The sequence below is a fragment of the Polyodon spathula genome, chromosome 19, assembly GCF_017654505.1.
Source record: "Polyodon spathula isolate WHYD16114869_AA chromosome 19, ASM1765450v1, whole genome shotgun sequence".
In the NCBI taxonomy this organism is placed as follows: Eukaryota; Metazoa; Chordata; class Actinopteri; order Acipenseriformes; family Polyodontidae; genus Polyodon; species Polyodon spathula.
Genome location: NC_054552.1, coordinates 4,315,889 through 4,335,749, shown reverse-complemented (window position 1 = coordinate 4,335,749; position 19,861 = coordinate 4,315,889). Strand labels below are relative to the sequence as shown.

The following is a 19,861-nucleotide window of genomic DNA, read 5'->3' as shown; positions in this document are numbered from 1 at the left end:
TGTTAAGGTTTATCTGTGTCGTGTGTGTGTGTGTGTGTATATATATATATATATATATATATATATATATATATATATATATATATATATATATATATATATATATATATATATATATATATAAAATGAAAAGGCAGCAGCAATCTACTGTTCTGCCTGTCCGTGGTGACTGAAAGAAATCTGTTACACTTCTCTGTTTGAACATGTGCAGGAAGGGGTTTATTTCCAGCCAGGAGTTTATTTCACCATCTGTGATCTGAGAGAAGACGGCAGATTTCTGAGCTTTGCTGTTGCTGTGTGTGAGAAGCTACAGTAGCTGTGTCGGATACAAGGAGGATGGTTACACTAAGGCGTTTGTCTCCTTAAGGCTCATCTCCAAGGGCATCAGTCATTAACTTACTAAGCTACATCTGCTACTTGGCTAAAGCTGAAGGAAAGGCCTTTTAAGCTGGCAACACTGGCACTGACTACTGAACTGACTAACATATGTACAGTAGCAGCAGGCTTCCTCAGCTTTTCTCTCTTCTGTGAACAACTCGCTACTGGCAGTGACAAGATAATGAAGTCGGAGCTCTTCGAAAAGGAACATTACATTGCTTTGTCACCAGTCTGGAACGCAAGGTCTGCAGCTAAACCAAAAAAGACAAAAACCTGTTAAATTACCTTTGCCAGGTTGTTGTGGTAGCAGGGACTTTGATTTGTTCTACTCTCAAACGCTTTGTTTGGTTTTGAGCTAATCTTTAAGCGCATACAGCCTTGATGCAGCAGCCCATTTGTATACAGATATAGATAGTTATTTTTTAGCCAATATTTTTTTTCTTTTCATTTTCTGTCTTTCACTGCTGTTGCCTCTCCTCCTGCCTGAAACGTGTTGTGAAAGGAGGAAAGGAGGAAAGGAAGATGCCGGCCATTCTGTTGGTCTCAAAGATGAAGTCTGGATTGCCCAAGCCTGTGCACAGCGCAGCTCCTATCCAGCATATCCCAGCTAGGACCATCCCCCAGCCCTGCTACCTGAAACTTGGGAGCAAGCTGGAGGTGTCCAAGCCCACCTACTCCAGCCAGATCCCTCTCAAGTCTCCCCACGGGCACGAGAGAGAAAGGGACGGGGCCCCACACAGAAAAAGTACCGGTTTAGAGAATGGATTTGACACCCAGGTTAGAGCCAGCTTTACAATTTCTCTTTCTGTCTTGCATGAATTCTCCTGTGTGCTGTATAGCACAGCACGTATGTGTCTTGCATTAGAAGTTTAATTTTAAGGCAATGCTTTTGTGTGATTTGTCATGCAGGAGTTTAGCCCGTTCCCTCTCGTATCTTATGATTGTGTAGGTCATTTTCTGATAAAGGTACGTTTGTGGGTATTTTTTTAGCTTGGGTTTTTATTGTTGGAGATATGTTTTTTTTTTATTATTTTTCTCATCCACACTTTGTTTTTAGGTATTTGAGTTCAGTAGTATAAAATTCTACAGTTTTATTATTTATGAAGTGGAAACACATTTTAGCTTGCACAGTAGGTTTGATGTTCAAGTACAAAACTATTCCTGTACTTTTGAAACGTGATTAAATTGAAAGCACATAATGATGTGTTGGATAGTGATGTTGACCGCACTGGTGTGATATTATACATGTGTTCACTGACCCCTGCATGAAAAAAAAAAAAAAAAATTGAACTGCTGTAGTACTGATCAGAGGTTACCACTACTGGAACACATGAAGATGCTTTTAAAATAAGACTGTTTTTAATCTTTTGGCACTGTCTTCAAGTCCTGTAAAATGTCTAGAGAGCTGTACAATACTCCTATAATCAGTTGCTATGGAAATACTTGACATGAAGCAATTGTTCTGCCAAACTATGCATTGATTTATTTCCCATTGATTTGATTTGTGTGGCAGCATGATTTTTTTCGTTTTGTTTTATTTATGTATTTTTTTTAACACTCTCATACTGTCCTAGATAAATAGGACTGAGTAGTTATTAGACTTCACAGGACTGCGCTGTGATTTCCATTTCAGTTGAACCTGTTCGTTGTGTTTGTGAAAGGTGAAAGTCACCTGATATTTCCATTTGTTCCGCTTTAAGGGACGGCTTTCACAGTGAATGTTAAAGTGAGAAACGGCTGTCCCCGGTGTGATCCTTAGCTTGACATTTTCATATTCTCGTAGCCTACAGTAATACGGTATACTTTAATCTGCAGTTCTGGGCATTGTGCTCAGACTGTGCCAGTTGCCAAGGAGGGGTAGCATATTACAGGCTGACCTTTTCAAAGCACCCTTGCAGAACACATTTCTATTCGGTTCTGTTCAGCGATACTGGATGAATGTACCGGTGCAGGGTACTGTGTTTTATCAATGGTATGAGGTTCTCCCAAATAGATTGCGGTTGTGTTGAGAATAGTGATGTAGATACTGTGCCGTGTCTGTGTTTGATGTGCTTTACCGTGTGCTTTTAAATTATGAATTTCAGTACCCTGTATTTTTTATTTTTTTTTACTTCTCGGTTACTACTGGATTACTGTTGTAAACTCTGTTTTACATTCATTATGTATTAAAAGCTTTATGGTAGTACAGTACATTAGTACACAAAGGTTTCTTGTATGATCTTGGTGGGAATTGGACGCCACACACCTCAGCAAAACGTACAGTACGAGGCAACGCCTTAGCCAGTGCTTAACGTTTGGTTTTAAATGCAACCTGCACATTAAAAAAATTGCCAAACTGTCTAGGAACTGAACCATCTAATTGATGTTCGTTCAAAAGCTTCTGTGTTCTCATTTGAAAAAATGATTTCCATGCCAGGAAAGAACAATGAAGTGTTCTGCTGAAGCCAAGATAAAGCCTGCCTTCACCAAAAATAAAACTGGACAAGAGAAATAATCTATACTGCAGTTACGACCAGTTCAAGAAAGGGGAAGTGGTGCGCATCGGTGCCTGCAGCTCCACAAAACGGAGGGATCGCTCCTTTCCACAGGGCCGTTCCAGAACTTAACTTACCATTTACATGCCATTGCATGGTGTGCAGTGAGTAATTAGTAAGATGACTTCATGTACACTTGTTGAAATATGTGTTTCAATAACAATGCTAATACTTATTTGCAATTGAAGTATTGTTTGTAACTGTTATTTAAGTGGACCTTTTGGACATATGCGTTGGTATATTTAATAAGATATTTTTGATGCAGTTCAATTTAACTGGTACAATTCACTGAACACACATTTGTTTGCTGTTACAATAGCACACTTTTTAACACGGCCAGGAAACCACCAAAGGATTGGAAAGTGGCTGTGCTATTACCAGTTCCCTGCCTGCGCATATAATTAGTTACAATAAAAACATACTTTTTGACATTAGATATTATGATTTAAAAATTGGACAAGGTGGGAAATAAATCTTACTTAAAGCAATGTGTTGCTCCCTGTGTGCTTGTCATGGTATTCATTTATTCTGTAAGCCCAGTCAGAATGAATTGGTGGTCACATGCAATAAGTTTTGGTCATTTTATTATTTTCTCTTTTGGGAAAGCAAGGCACAGTGCAGAATATAAACTTGGTGCACGGTGCAGAGAGCGCGGTCATTCCGCTGCATGGAATACAGTGCCGTTTTGTCGTGTGAGCTGTCGTCGGCGAAGTCATGTTTTGATTTGGTTTCCCTGCAGTTCGGATAATCAGTCATGATCTACCAGCTGGCACTGGCCTTGCCGTGACAACGACTTTAACCAATTGACTCCTCTTCTAGTAATAAATACACAGGTGCTTTAATCTTGTGGCTACAGCAGTTACTGAAATTAGTTATTGTGGATTACTAGACAAAGTGTTCTAATCTTATAGGGGCTGAAGTGTAGTTGTTTCAATGTATCAGTTATGATACTGTATGCCTTGGGTAGTGTAAACAGTAGGATACACAGTCTTAGCTTGTAGGAAAACAGTAGTGTGTACAGTTAGTGGCTGAAGCTGTACCCTTAATAGTTCCAAATGCCATGTATAAAGAACTTTCATTTAGTGGTCTATAAAACAGAGTATGAAATCGGGTGGAAAGTGGTTTAAAATTGAAAGCAAATGCATAGTAATGGATATTTCAGAGGTTGCGGGTGTGAACAAATATGAGGGTTGTGGGTAAGCATCTGCGTTTTTTTTTTAGATGCCATCTGCCAGGGCAGAGAGCTGTTGTGCTGCCATGATGTCCTACAAATTTAAGTAAATAACCCACGCACAGGGTGGGTGGTAAGACAATTCTTAGCGCACGCCCTGGGTGCATTGTGAGGCACGCTGCAAAAAAATAAACCAACCATAATAAAACCAATGAAAATCTGATAATTGTAAAGATCCAAGATACCTGTCATTCTGCTTGAAATGTCATGCATTTTGTTGTGACGTTTCTAAACTTCACAGTGTGTACTGCAATTACTTCCGCTCAGAAGAATATTTAGTTTGGATTGAATTCCAGCATCAGGCAAGTCAAATAGTTAGTGCTTTATTATTTTCTTAGTGTCCTGATAGAGTAGCTATAAACAGAGAAAGGAAAATTGGGCTTCAGTAGTGATTTATATCAATTTTTGCCAAGAGTTTGCAGCCATATAAGTGTGTGTGTGTATGCATGTATAATCTCATAAGTGGTGTCAGTAGTTAACTTGGAATGCAGACAAAGTTCGTTAAGGGTCCTATTATATTAAGTTAATTTAGATTGTAATTGTTTTTAAGAGAACTAATGGCGATTTCTAAAGCACAGCACAGAGAGCAGTTTAGTCAAGGTTGTGATTTATTCTTTTCTAGAGATTGGTGCCATCTGTTGGAAGCTTGTGTAATTACATGAAGCAGACAATTTCACTGTGGTGTGTTACTGGAAGTAACTGTACTGTACCCTCTTGGCATCGCTGAAATAGTCTGGCATTCTGTTCTGCTTGCAATGCATTATGGTCTGCTGTCACGTTACCTTGTGTCTGCTCAGTCGGCGGTTGTTAATCTAGATCAGTCTGTACCCCCCTCACCCCTCACCTTTCTTCACACTTAGTAGCTTTGGCAGGTGGATGATCCTTCATACCACAGGAGACCTTCCAACATCTTGTGTGCTTCATGCCCAGGCTGTTGTAATGTAGCTGCAGAAGGTAACCCTTCATGAGGTCACTCTTTATATCTAGTGTTGGCCATGCAGGGGTGGGGGGTCATTTTATAAATCTATTAAACTTGCAGTGGTATTTCAGGCTGGATTGTTATACTGCAGTTGATTGAGTTGTTATTATCCTTTATTGTATACTTTTTGGCCAGGTGCATGTAGTAGTACATGTAAATACAATGTGGAATTTGCAGGAAATAACTACACGGAACAGGTGGACCTTTTTTTAGATCATTATGTACAAAAATGTGGTGCCAAAAAGTGAATTTGGCATTTGCAAGATTCCTACTTTAATGTGCACACGTTTTTATATAGGTTTGAGTAAGGTTGTCCTACTGACTTGCAAATGGCTGTAGCCACGCATCTGTCTAGCAGAAGGCATATTTTGATGCCCTCTAGTGGACAAAATTGACAAGGTACTCTACCTAGGAATAATGTGTTTCTGTGATATGTACTAAAGCTTTTTGAAAATCATTTGAAAATGGCTAAATCAATATTTGTGCGCAGTACTTTTTTTTTTCAGTTCTTGAACCAAACACTAAATGATTGATGTATGTGTTTTATGTATGGATGCATGGGCAGTAGAACCATCCAATGCTGTAAGGTACGATAGCCTCTAACCAGTGGACCTCTGGCATGTGTCATTTACACATGCTGCTACCAACTGAATGGTACTGATGAAAACTGATCAATACACATGTTGTCATTGGTCTAAGTCAGTAAATTCAGCTCTTAGCAGGACACGATGGATTCAGTGTATAATGCATGTGTGTACAGTATGTATGGGCTGATTACCAGTCATGAAAGGGAAAAGTAGTGGATAATCCTTACCTTCATGTTGTGTGTGCAGGGGAATGTATGTGATCTTCATACTATCTCTTGCTGTCTCCCAGGACACTTGGAAAGGAGGCATTTGCCTTGTTATCAGATTGAGTGGTACTGTAAGTTTGCACTCTTTTTTTGGATTTTTGAAGCTCCAACGTGAGTACTGAGAACATATCCATTTTATTAGCATGGTCTGTGTTCTGACCTTCATTGTTCTAAATTGCTTTTGCAGCCTTTTTTCAGTGGCCCAGGAGTCACACTGTTACAGTGCTGTGCCTCTTAGTGGACAGTTGTAACACCAGCGTTACCCATGTTAGAAAATCTCTTCTTGATGTTGTTTTCTCAGATGCATTAGGTCTTAATATGCACACTGGGACAGTTTGGCACGGTTCAGCTTGCACCCCAGTGCTTTCTGGTAAGTGTAGTCCTGTTGTGAAAGATACCCGAGACTGGTCAAACATACCAGAATGCATTGCCCTCCAATTTGAAAAGCCTGAACTGTCCTAGTGTACATGAGTCCAATGGTAACCCTACATAAGGTACAATAGCAGGAGCTGCACCATACTTTTCAAATTCAGTAAAAATGATATATCCTTTGTTCAGAAACTGCTGAGAGTTGGTGAGTAGTAAAGTGTTGAAGAAGTACATCTGCCTTTGTTACTGTGCCAGAACCCACTTCATTGATCTATAGGGGAGAAGCCATACTGCTTTCAGCCCTGTGTTTTCACGTGCAGATTGTGGTCTCTTTGAACAAGTCAAGAAGACTTTGGCTTCAGGGAAGTTTTAATTTCTTGGTTTATAAGCTTACCTTTGGAATTTAATTGAGAGAGAATGAAGAAATACAAAGATCTGTCTTTTTTTTTTTTTTTTTTTTTTTTTTTTTTTTCTTTTAAATAAGAGCTCCTTGTAGTGGTATTTAAATTGAACAAGTCATGTGTTGCCAGATACAGTATCGGAGGTTGTGAGCATTGTGTAATATAGTACTTTTAGACTAATTTGCCTCAAGATTATGTAGAAAGTTGGCAACGTGTATTCTTTATCATATTTTAAAATAGCGTTTTATATAGTAAATATCTTGACCGGATGAAATGATTTAATAGAAAAGTGTTTGAAACAACATTTCCTGCAGACTGGAGAAGTCTAATGGTATGGTAGTTAATACTTGTAATTTAGTTTGTTCTTTTCAGTGAGTCTGATGGTGTATTAGGGAAGACGTTGCTGTAAAATTGACTAGTGTGTTGTTGTGCAGGGGGGATGCTATTATAGTGTATCCTGCTTTTGTAAAGAAAACTCATTGGCAGGCCTTGATTAAAATCACACTGCTATCAAACAAGGCTTCTTTTCAACAATAGAATTGTTTCCCCCACTGTGTGTGAGAAGGGGACAGGGAGCCAGCTGGGCTGTCAGCAATGCCAGTGAAAGGACAGCAGGGCGGTAGGGCACTGTCATTTTATTAGCACGACACACTGAAGGACCTGCGTTTTTAAATATGTAATAACTTTGCTTTGGAATCCATTTAGATCAGATACCGGTGTCTTACTATTTGCACCCACAATAATAGTAAGAGGTTTCTGTCTTGTAGTACTGTAGTTAACATTTTTTACCTTTTATATTTATATTTAATCATCCGTATTTAAAAGATGATGTATTTTTAATTCATTTTTAGTTTTGAAAATCTGAACTAAGCAACCAAACAGAAATTCATATACCAGTAAGAACAGTTTGTAAATATCTTAGTCACTTCAGATATTTACTGTATGTTAACACATCTAGGAATTATCATTATTTTTTAAACTGAAGTGGTCTCAGTTATTTTTGCATAGCTCTTTAATGTAATTACAAAGAAGCTGTGAGCATGCACTGCAGTCATACATGACTGAATGGGTATTATCTCTCTTTAGACAAGGCTCAGTCAAGCAATTACACTGCATTCACGCTGCAGGTAGAATCTGAGCATTTAAAGAACTAGAAGTGCCCATAATCAGCAGATGGCAGGCCCTTTTTAAATTAGTGACAAAGCCCTTGTGCATGAGTTCTATGCTCCTAATCCCTGCCTTCAGCACCATGTCACACATTGATTCAAGAGGGGACCAGCATTCAAATGGATGCAAAGATCTAAACCCGACTTTCTAGGATGCCTGTGGGTATATGGTGCATGTGTAGCAGTATCCAGAAGCGGGGGCAGTCGTTTTAATGAACTCTGCAGGAAAGATGCTGCTCAGAAAGGGCTCTATTTTGCATTAGTTTTAAGTGAAATACACTGACATGGATTAAATTGCTTCTGATCATTCTCCAATTTTAGTTCCCTTGTGCACATAGTGTACTGTAGAATGGGTGAATGAAGTGTAATACCAGTAAAAGCACTCATCCTGCTTGGTAGGTATCTTGGGATAAAGTAATTTGATAAGAGCTAATGGAATTTATTAGAGTTGAGTGTATTTTGATTAAAAAAAAACAAAAACAAAAAAAAAACACACAGTTCAAGGAGCACAGCAATGTCGATGACCAGTCAGAAGGAACTACGATAGACAAGACACAGCCTTACCTGTTTTCTAACATAAACAATAGATTTGTGAGGGAACGGATTTCCCTTGGCTTTCCTGGTAGTGGTTGTTGTGCTGACAATGACTGCTTAGGTTAAAGTCATTCATTAAGCTGGGACATCTGTTTCCTTTTATTTTCTCTGCAGTTTACTCAGCTACACAGGGTACAAAATTAGTCTTCATTAGAGTGCAGTTTTTTTTTCTTTTCTCCCTTCTTTCACATATGCTTTTATATCACTTCAGGCACTTTGTATGAACCAGTGGTCCATTGTATAGAAGCCTGTACAATCGCACATGTATTTATAGGGTTGATACCAACTTTAGTCACATTTTTCAAAAATATGTCAGCATGGATGGAGCTGATACAGTACTGCTTATTCTGAGCAGGTACTGTACAGTAGATTATAGCGTCATAGTCATAACCCTTTATTGACTCCAAGCGTTTGTTTCGTCAGTACGTAATGCATGTCCTCCTGCCTAACTCTATGATATTTGTTTGCAGAATGTGAGTGGCACAAAGATCATAGAGAATTGCTGTTGAGTCTGCTTGTTCATACTGATGAATTGCTACGATGTACTGTGTATTGTAATGCAGCTTGTGTTGTACAGTACACCTGTAGTAGTTTTAGAACCAATCCAGTGTTCCGATTCCCACAAATTATTGCAGTAAACCTGTGAATTATTGTGGTATAACCGGGGTGATCGTGCCCCTTCTTCCCATTCCAAAACCTTATTTATTGTAGGCCTACAGGCTTAGCAACCATAGCATTTTATGTGTTTAGTATTCAAATCTTCCTCTCTAAACTCTCTTCCTCCATTTGAAATTGTAGCAACAAAAGTCTAAGCAGCTTACAGGTTTTTTTGTTTTGTGATCTGTCAAGCAGGGTGTACTGTACTGAACTCCTATATGGCATGGAGAAAAACCATCTGATCCAATTCACAATTCTCCTCTGGGAATCCCAACACATTACTCTACTCTACATTCATCCAATTCCCCTATTCATAAAATATTATTTTAAATCACATACAAAAAATTAATCTGTTACAGATTTGTTTAAAAAAAAAAAAAAAAAAAAGTGCAAGATGTCACCCAGCTCATGTAACATACGGCCCAGTTGTTTTTAAAAAAAAAAAAAAAAAAAAACTAAACACATCTTTGTCCATCAATCAGAAATCATCACTGCAGCTTGATTTCCAGGAGGTGACCCATCATTACGGTTGCTTATCAGCAATATCACACGGTGTCAGTTGCGAGAAGAGGGACCCGCTGTTAAACTCAAGTTGCTGGCACTCTGCAACTTTTTTGTATCTGGTTTTCAACGGGGTTTCATGAGTCAAGTGAATCGAACTATAACGCATGTGCTGCTGTTGCTGGATCTTTTGTGACAGAGTGAAGTGGAACCAGTGACCATTTTAGTCTGAACATCCAATGGTTTTAAATGATTGTTATACGGGGGGTGCCCCCACCCCCGGGTAGGGGGTTCTCAAGAGTACCCAGTTATTCAGAGGCTTATCAGGCCTTTGTTGTTTGGTTTACCCCCCCATAGACCCATACATCTTATTCCTGAAGTTCTCCAGTAGGCTTTGACCCCTTCTTTTCTTTTTTTGATCAAATGTTTCTTAAGGAATTTTGTTTCACAATTACAACAGTAACAATAATAATAGTACATTCCCAAATTATTCGTCTCCCCCACCCCTTTCGGGTAGCAGTGCCCCATGCCCCTCCTCCCTCCCATAAAGGACCAAACCCAAATCAATCAGAGATAGCTGGAGAAAGCTTAATCCAGATCTAACAGAGTCTGCAGCAGATCTCCAGGCCTGCACAGTCCTCTCTCCAAGCGCCATGGACCCGAGCAGTAGACCTTTACATATAGATAATAGCTAGAAAAGCGAGCTTTCATTGACGGTAGGGGAGAGAATGTGGAGGTTGCCAGCAAAGGGCAATCCATTTTTTTTTTTTTTTTTTTAGCTGCTGTTAGGCCAGCCAGCCATATCCGTTTCTGCTGTAATGGTAGGTCAAGGGTAGTCATCATTTAATAATAATACCTTAGCAGAGCAAGGGATGTTCTTGTCAAGAATGGTAGCGAGAGCTGCAGAGACCCGATCCCAGAACACAGCTACGACCGGACGCTCCCAGACCATGCTTAAAATGGAGCGAATGGTATCCAGGGGACAAAGCACAGATGCAGGGCTAGGGATAAGTTTCATTTTTGGTAATGTTTGTGAGGAGATAAATAAGCTTGTCTCAAGAGGCAAGAACCCACACCCAGCATAACCTCTGAAAACAAATAAAATGGGTCTACTCGCCCAATGTTAACCTTTTATTTACACTTCATGCCTAATATATGTGGACAGATACCGTAAAGCTTTAAAATAAACAGGTCTTAATACGAACGTCCTGTTTGCATTGAAATGTGTTTTCCGGGTTAAAAAGACATGCAGATATAAACCATGCTGTGATATTGATGAAGCTCGGTGGGAAAGGGTTAAGGGTAATTCTTTTTCTCCAGATGACGATGCAGCCCATTGATGTAGGGATACCCAATCTGAGTGGTGCCTTAAACTAGAGGGGGAGGGGAGGGGAGGGGAGGGGGGGGCTGCCTTGTCCTTACTTTCACTCCTACAGGCTCCACTGCCTCAGAGCGTCTCTCAGGAGCTTGTTTGATTTGGCTGAAGGCTCAACTTTTGCAAAGCAGTTCAGTTCAGTGCAGTGCAGTGCAGAGCACCCAAAAAAAGTACACTGAGCAGCAAAACTTACTGGAAGCCCAGGAGAAGGTAGCATGTTTCTTTGAATGGATCACATGGGTCATGAATTGGACTGGTCAGAGGGCAGGTGGATTTGTAAACTCTTTTTGTCCAGCGGTCGGTCCTGTGTTGGCAGGTGCTTTGTTTGTCACTCCAGAGAAAGATGAGCATGATGTTTTGGCGTTGGGAACAGAATAACGTCACCATGAAACTGGTAAATATTCAACGTTTTTCTTGTTATGAGAGAAGAACACAACAAAGTGTGCTACTGTGTTTTTGGATGCTGTTGAAGCATTCTGACAATGAAAACTGAACTTTTCATGCATTTTTGTTATCTCTGTTTTTCCTCAAGTGTTTTTATCTGATGGGAAAATTGCTTTGTTTAAGTTTGAGGCCAGCAGTCTGTGTGAAAAAAGAAGGGATTAAGTGAAATGGATGCTGAATGTGTGTGTTTCTGGTGTTTGGGTCAGAGGACTTTCAGCTGATTGGATGTTAGACTTTTAAATGGGTGCAGATTGTGTGTGTGGGGGGGTCTAGTTTGAATTCCTTCTCAGTACAGTAGTTTTATATTGACCGCAAATGTACTGGTATGTGGTATGGTTCTTGACAGGTTGGTTTCATTTTGAGTTTTATATTACGTAGTGCAAGTTTTGACGGGGATAAGGGTACTATTTGTTTTTTGTTATGGTTTTAAGCAACCGTATGCACCTCAAAAGTTCACTGAATCATCATGTACAGTAGCTTATACAGTATTTTGAGTTGTTCTCTTGGGTAATTCATTCCTGTACGGTGCACAGCAAGTTAAAATTGTTGTGTGTTTGTCCTGCTTTTGTATGCTGCCCTGCACAGTATTCTCCTTTTTGAAGCACGTTGGTTCAAGTTGGAGCAGAACATGTTATGTGTCCCAATAGTTTTGAACAGCAAGGGGTTAATGCCTGGCTCCTCACATCACTGTTTCCTCCTATGTCATTCTGAGATCGCTATGTATCATGGAGGGGGATCAGAAACTAGTTACTCATAAAGCATGCAGATAACTGTACTCAACTCCCAGCTGCTTAATGTTGCAGCTGATTAATTGTGTTCCTGATCTCTAATGGCTTCCTTGCTCGTGGGTGACAGGTTGAGGATAATAATTTGAACTTCCTGTGAGTCATGTGCATTAGAATAGTCATCTTTTAACCAGTCAAGTAGTAGGCAAGAAGGGTATAATTAAGGAATTTCCTACCCTGGTTAAAAGTAGATCAGAAAAGTAGACTTTTTAAAGCCATAGTTGCTGGCTAAGAAGTTTATTATATGGAAATGCCATCTGTCTACAGTTTTAGTGGCATGCCGCATTTTGGTGACCTGTTTTGTTATTTTATTGGGAGTGGAGTTTTTCTAAGGTTGGGAAATACATTTTAGTCCACTTCTTCTTTTTTTAAATACATCGTTCAAAAATTCTTAATATCCTTTATGTCCCAAAGTTGGTACAGTATAAGCCCTCTTCAGAGTGCAGACAAGATAAGAAGAATTTAGTATAGAGGATATCCTTTCATGGTTCACACTGATACTGCCTTTCCCATTAGCAGAGAGCATGGCTAACATTTTTATCTTAAGGCACACATCACCACATATTGGGGAGTATAAGTGCTGGAGATATGAACAGAAACAGCTGCGAGCAGACAGCATCCTGAATTGTGACCCCCCCCCGCCCCCCCATAGATATGAAGTAGCTCTTGGTAGACTAAGCCCATTTCTTTGTCTGCTTCAGCATGCACTTTGCACCATGTACTTGCATAGTACTGATTTGGCTGTGGAGATTATTGAGATTAGGTTTGGCTGCTGCTAATGTGACGTATAGAAGCTTCTTTTTTGGATGTAACTGTTTATCTCACCTAATAGTGAAGGAATAGCAGGGAGGCTTTGTACACCACTGTATTTCTAGTCTGGTCATTATAAGTAATGCTGTAGTGTGCAATACTGTAAAGATACGATTCCCATCTGTTCTGCTGTTTTGGTTTGAGCAGTTGTTGGGGGAGGAAAACAGTCTTTTTTAACCATGTACATGAAGCCAAACAAAAAAAACAAACCAAAAAAAAAAAAAAACTTTTAAATGTATTTTACAGTTTTACACTTTTGTTGTCCTCGATCTATATTACAAGTTTTATCAGTGCTGTAAACCTGGACATCTAAAACTGTTGACACACACACTATATATATAAAAAAAAAAAAAAAAAACCCTATCAATTTAATCGATGTGTAAATGAATAATAAAAAGTACTGCTTTTGTATGGAGTGTAAACTGGTAGTCCCAAGAATACTACAGTAACAGAGTGCATTTGAAGTTTAAATTAAATGGCTTCATAGAAGCTTGTCATTTGTGATGAACACACATGTGCTCATACTGTGCCAGATGTACGTTTATGAACTAAATTGAATTAATTAATTAATTTAATGAAGACTGACGTTTGTACAATAATTCCCATTGTGGTGAAATGATCCCCAGTGAATTGACAGATTAGAAAGTAACTACATCCCAGGGTGGGTGAGCAGTAAGATATATATTCAAATCCTCTGCAAATGGACGTAATGTATAGAGATAGAATTATCTGCATAAACTAATTGCAGGGATATTATTGGGTTATGGAAGTCAGCTGTCTTATCGGATTAGAAAAGAGGGACGCTGATTGTCTTTAATCCTCTAGAGTGTGAGGCTGTGTATTCTGCTGTTAACCAGGGGTTGGTGTGGAGTGTGACAGCCTGACCAATGCTACAGCAATATCGGTTTCTCCTACTCATTTTTTTGGCTTGTTTGTTTTTTGAGTCTGGTATCTGAGAGCAGCTGGGGTAATAGTAAGAAGATCTTGCTAGCTCCATTATACCAGCAGGTGTTGGGATTACCATTTTGGAAAAGCCAGTTTTATTTTGCGTAAAAGTTGCATTAATGAACAAACAATAGGCCTAATTCCATAAACCATGACATTACTTGTTTTTTGGAAATTGAGTTACAAACACTATTTCAAACAAAATGGAGATGTTGCTATTTTAGTGTGTTTTTGTCTTTTTAAATGCCAGGGTGCATCCCAATTAATTATTTCAATGCTAGCTCAGCATTTGCACCTAACACCCTTTAGAGGATTTGATTAGGCCCCTTGAATCTGCTTAAGCCAGCTTAAGGCTACCTCCTGTACTACATGCTTTGAGTTACAGTACTAGTTCATTTCAGTACTTGTTCAAATGTGTTCATTTCACTATTTGTTGGTATGTAATCTTGGTACGAAATGGTACTGCTGTCATGTAGTACTGTATATGGCTGCCCCACTGTTTAAATGGTATAGCATTTAATCAGTTTGGGATTTCTTACAGTATGCCTTCCTCGTTGTACAGTATGATGATCTTTGTACTAAAATGTCTATAGTCAGGATTGTGGTAATCCTTAGATTTGTGCTCTGTGGGTTTTTGCTGACAATCTAAGTGATACTTTGAAAATGATGGTGCTTTGATCAGCTATACAAAACCTGTCATGAGAAGGTACTTTACCTGCGGCTAAGGAGACTTGCAGAATTACAGATGTTAGGTTAGACTAAAAAAAAAAAAAAAAAAAAAAAAAAAATCAAAACATGACTAAAGTATGTGCTGCTTGTTTGTGGTGAAGAATTGCGTCACATTTTGTAACAACTTCTCGTTTGAAGCTTTGTCTAATTTTACTGCGATTTCTTGTCTGTTCTATTCCCATGAATACTTTATTTTTTGAATATGTGATAGAGATTCATATAGAGGAAAAAAAATCGCAGCTTCTCATTGATCTGGAAACATATACAGTACCTTGCATACAAGTACATGTGTCTGTATTTTAAAGTCATGCCCACTAGACATTTAGGGCTTAAGAAGAAGCAGGAAACTGAACCCTAAGTCATAAATGGTGATGCTCGCCTGTCGTAGAGGCTTTTGAGAAGAGAACCGTGAAATGGCATAAATACGATGCTTCACAGTCTGGGTTTAGGGGCTCAAAGTGCTTGAATAGCTAATTCCACAATGTACTGTGTTGACATACATACATAAGAATTTCTTTCTGCTACAATAAATATGTAGCAGGTTTTCATCATACAGTACTGTAATATTTCCTGGTTTACTTACCCCTGTGCTTTTTAGATTAGTATGTTACTAATTGGTTAAGTGGAAGATAAATGTAGGGTTAAAGTATACACAATTTTAGATCCCGTATATATTTTACAGCAGTCTATGGAAAAAGCAAACATCGAGATACAGTACATTCAGACATACAGTACTGTATGGACTTCCACTGTAACCCCAGGGTGGGGGATAAATATACCTAGGACTTTACGTATTGATTTTTCAGCAGCTCTTCTCGTTTTTGTTCTGGCCCGAACGGTGACCCTTGTCCTACAGTATAGATTGTGAATTGTGTTGGAAGTGTAAAGAGTGCAGAGCAGTGATTTATTTCTGTGATGAGGAGTGGTTACAAGTACAGGGAAGGGGGTTGCTAAAGGTGAGGTGTACATGGGGTCACAGTGAGGTCCTCTATCTGAAAGCTGAGCCTGTGACCTCTTCATTGCCATTGATTTCAAAGTCTGTTTCAAGCTTCAGTTTGCCAGTTCTAGAACCACTGATTTTTTGTAAAACAATTTTTACTTTTTATATACTTTTTGAAAGGTTGCCAGGTTAATTTTGGGTGAACATGTGTTTTTTCCTCTTGGCAAAAGAATGACTCCAGGTGGTATTATTTTGAACGATGTACGAGTGTAAAAAAGTGGTGGTGGTGGTGGGGAGATCGTGATTTAACCTATTTTTTTAAAAAAAATTTTTGGAAGGCATTGTAAATCTTGTTCCAAACTATTGTCAAGCTCTGTCCTTAAAGATTAAGTCAAACCTGCAACACAGTGGTTTAAAATATTATTATTTCATATGTTGCCAGGGTCTTGTATTGTGGTGAGTGATACACAAAACATCTTGCACACAAGATTCATATCTTGGACCACTGCGCAATCCCCCCTAAAAGACAGACATATTGGAAAAGGCTCGAAGCATAAGTAAAATAAACAGCAGCGTAAACGACCAATATACCTTAGATCAACCCCCTACCCCCCTACCCCCTTTACCCCCCCCCCCCCTACCCCCGTGATGTAATACCATTAATGGTATGACAGTGGCGAGAATGGTGGGCAAATACTGGCACTAATTTGTAAAAAAGTTGCACTTTATTTCCTTTTTTCCTTTAAACGATAAAAAAGTAGCAGATCCGATTTTCATAGTAGGTCAACGCAAAAGTGAAAAAATACTGACACCAACCGAGCCTAACGCTCATTACTGATTCTAAATTAGGAATTAGATGACTGAAGATTAGATGACTGAAGATTTATTGTTGGTTGCTGTAATCTAGCTTTTTGTAATGTCAGCTGTTCAACTATGAGGTCTCAATGAACTATTAACAAAGCTACAGTACAAAGACTTGAAATAGAGAATTCGCAATGTGATTTTAAAGTTCACAGTCGTGACTGCATAATAAGTGTTAGCCAGTTTGTATCTTGTTGTTGCTAGCCTGTGTCAGGCTGTTTTTTTTTTTATTTTTTATTTTATTAAATTAAACTTGGATATTCAGTCAGTGTTTTGCTAGTTGATATGTGCTGAACACTACAGTATGTACATAGTAGTTTGTGAACAGATCATCTGTATTTCACTTATTAATCCAGGAACTGAGATTTATTATTTAGAAAACGACGCTTCTGAAATTTCCCTGTTCTAACATAATTAGTGGAGTGTTGTGCTGTAAGGTGTCTGCTATCCAAAGGTCACTTGCGCGACAACTGTCATGCAGTAATTGATTATACCCTGACCCTTGTCTCTTTATATTTAACAGTGGATGACACCTGATATTGGACTGTAACACTTCAGGAATATCTATGCATTAATTATCCATTGGGCATCTGTAGAACTCCTGTGGTGTGGAAAATTTATACCATACTAACCATTAACAGATGCCTGGGACTGGATGATAATTCAAGACATTGAAGAACAAGCACATTTCTTTTATTCAGTTGGTTTTGTTCAGTGCCAAAGCCGTGGAGTCACCCATGGTAAACTTGATAATTGACTTGGAACCGAATTGTAATGAATACTACATTTTCTGTCATATACTGTATACCGGCTTCGTACTGGGTTCAGTGTTTCTACTCGAATTCTTGCAGTGACGGCCTATGTACCGTATGGTGGCATAAAGGATTTTAAAGGAGGGAGTTCAAAACTTCACATCTTCACTTTAAGAGTTTAGAGACTTTCCCCTAACTCTAACCCTAACCCATAACTTCTGACACTGCTGGGTAAAATCGTCCAAAAAAATCGTGCACTGTTAACTGTTCCACACTTTTATCCAATAAGGCTGCTATTACAGTCACTGATTGGTTGTTTTATTGTGATGCTGTTATTCCACCACAGCAGAAAGACTGCTTGTATTTTGAATGGCTGGTTCACTTTTCATTGACCCCACACACTGCCTGTACTGCCTGCACACTGTGCTCTAAAGCCCATTGTTTCTTCTGCTGCATCTTCTCCTTTATATGCAACTGACAGTATATCCCTTCAATAGAAACGTCTGTTTACAAAGAGCTTTCCTTGCTTTTGAAAGCGATCAGCATCAAGGGTTAATGCATTTTGGTGGGATGGGGAGGTGAGCGCTGGAGGCATTGAAAAGGTAAGTGAGACTGTATGCAGCACAACAATTGAGTTTAGAGAAACATCAGTTAGATAAAGTGTAACTGACATCTGGGGGCCATATGGCTAACCACAGGATTATTAGATTAGATCGAAGGCTTCTGTTGAAATTAATTCAACACTTCATTCAGTGTTATGAAGGGAATTGTCACGTGACCCTGTTGATAGGATGCAGCTGTACTGTAGTTTGGTTTGGAGTGTTGGCCATAGAAGGCATGCAAAATCTACAATACATATTATATACCATAATGATTGTAAAGAGTGTGCAAGCGTGTTAAATAAAAAGGCCACCATCTACAGAGGGTTTTTGGTCACTTAGTTGGAATCTCCTATTCTCTGACCAGTGATCTCCAGTACCAGGGTTGAGGATGGGGATAAGCCAAGGCAAATACTGTCCCTTACCTTGCTTTAGTAACTTGGGATCAATAATTCATAGGCATGAGTTAGACTGACTAGAACACACTGCCCTGTCTTGTTTGTTTTTTGTACTTAGTCAATTATCTTATCAGTTATATTTGAAGATGGTTCTCTAATCAGTAGCTTGATATGGTATCTTCTGTCATTTCCTTCTCGCACCTTTATTCAAGAAATGATCCTATGTTAACATATTGATTTATGGAAGGGCAGGTCTTGGATAAACACGCAGTCTTTGTCTTCTGGCAGATATTAAAGATCACTGACCTTCAAGAAAATGTTCAAGATTTCCAGCTTTGAGAAATGTACTTTTATTTAAAATGTAACCTAAGATTTTAATATTGTACATACAAGTTATACTCGTAATCTATTTTTTTCATATATACAGCTGTCCAACTCCTGCATTGGGGGGGAGAAGGCGCTTCATTCCAGGGGTTTGACAGGACATGTAATTGTTGGACTGTGCAGGTTGAGTTTCATTGGAGTTTTACTGCTAGACACCCAGTCATTGCTGTACATGGTTAGTTTTGCAGTCAGGACCACCACGAATGCATGCATAAGCAAACAGGAATGAAGAGCAGTACTACAGTAGCTTCTTCAGGACTTGGTAGGCAAGCCTTGCGTACAGGGTTATAGAAACATGCATGCTTTTCATGTGGTGTGTGCGTGTTTTTTTCTTTCATACATGCTATTCCTCAAACTTTCCTCATCGTTTCGCACACAGTAAAGACGGTATTTTTTTTTCTTTTTTCTTTTGTAAAACCCACATCAGCGTATTGATCTGTACTGTATTATAGAAACCTGGTCATAAAAATCTAATTATTAAATGATTTTGGGCTCTAATTGTTCTTTATAAACAGTGTTAAAGTACTTATGAGAGTTTCTAATAATTAAGAAACTGCTGACCAAAAAATTTCAATACTGTAGAATTCTACCCTTTTGTGTATTAGACTGTAGTATCAGTTGTTTTTATTTCCCTAGTGTTAAGTGGTTATCAAACCTGTATAAATGTGAACTCTTTATTTACCAGGTGTTGAGTTTAACAGGGCAGTAAACTCTAAGAATAGATTAATCCTGTTTACATTTGTCTGTGCGTGTACCTTGAAGGGGAGTGGAGAGTTAACATGGTAGTTGGAGGAGATAGGGGGGCTGAGTCAGGGTGGGCTCACTAGTAGACATTGCTGGGAGTAATAAGATGTCATTCCTAGTGTGAAAAGAATTTAGGGAGGGCTGAGAGAACATGGCTAAATTTAACTGCGAAGTCCCCACGTTCCAGTGTAAATCACCACTCTCTGCTGCACACACCCCCCTTGTCTGAGAACCAGCACTTCGGATGCACTGTTCAGGGGTTAAGGATGGCAGTAAACATGGGCCTTAGGGTTCTATTGCAGGGGAACAATGCTTTCTCTTGTGAGCGCTATAAAACGGTAAGGAGATTTCTTATTAATTAACTGTCTGTTGTGATACAGTACAGCTGCGGGAGATATATCATAGTTTGGGTATGTAGTTGGATCTTTTGAG

At 39.0% G+C, this 19,861-nt stretch overlaps 1 protein-coding gene across 6 annotated transcripts in view; it reads left to right on the top strand.

Annotated features, from left to right (window-relative positions):
- The first annotated feature begins 263 nt into the window (after nt 1-263).
- LOC121294475 (neuron navigator 2-like) overlaps nt 264-19,861 on the top strand; it is a 106,733-nt gene continuing 87,135 nt past the window's right edge. For 3 of the 6 annotated variants that reach the window (XM_041218196.1, XM_041218200.1, XM_041218195.1), the window contains exon 1: nt 264-1,155. In XM_041218196.1, the coding sequence (XP_041074130.1) occupies nt 901-1,155 (255 nt within the window). In that variant the 5' untranslated portion in view covers nt 264-900. The remainder of the gene's footprint in view (nt 1,156-19,861) is intronic. The other 3 variants (XM_041218198.1, XM_041218199.1, XM_041218197.1) reach the window with 1 other exon arrangement.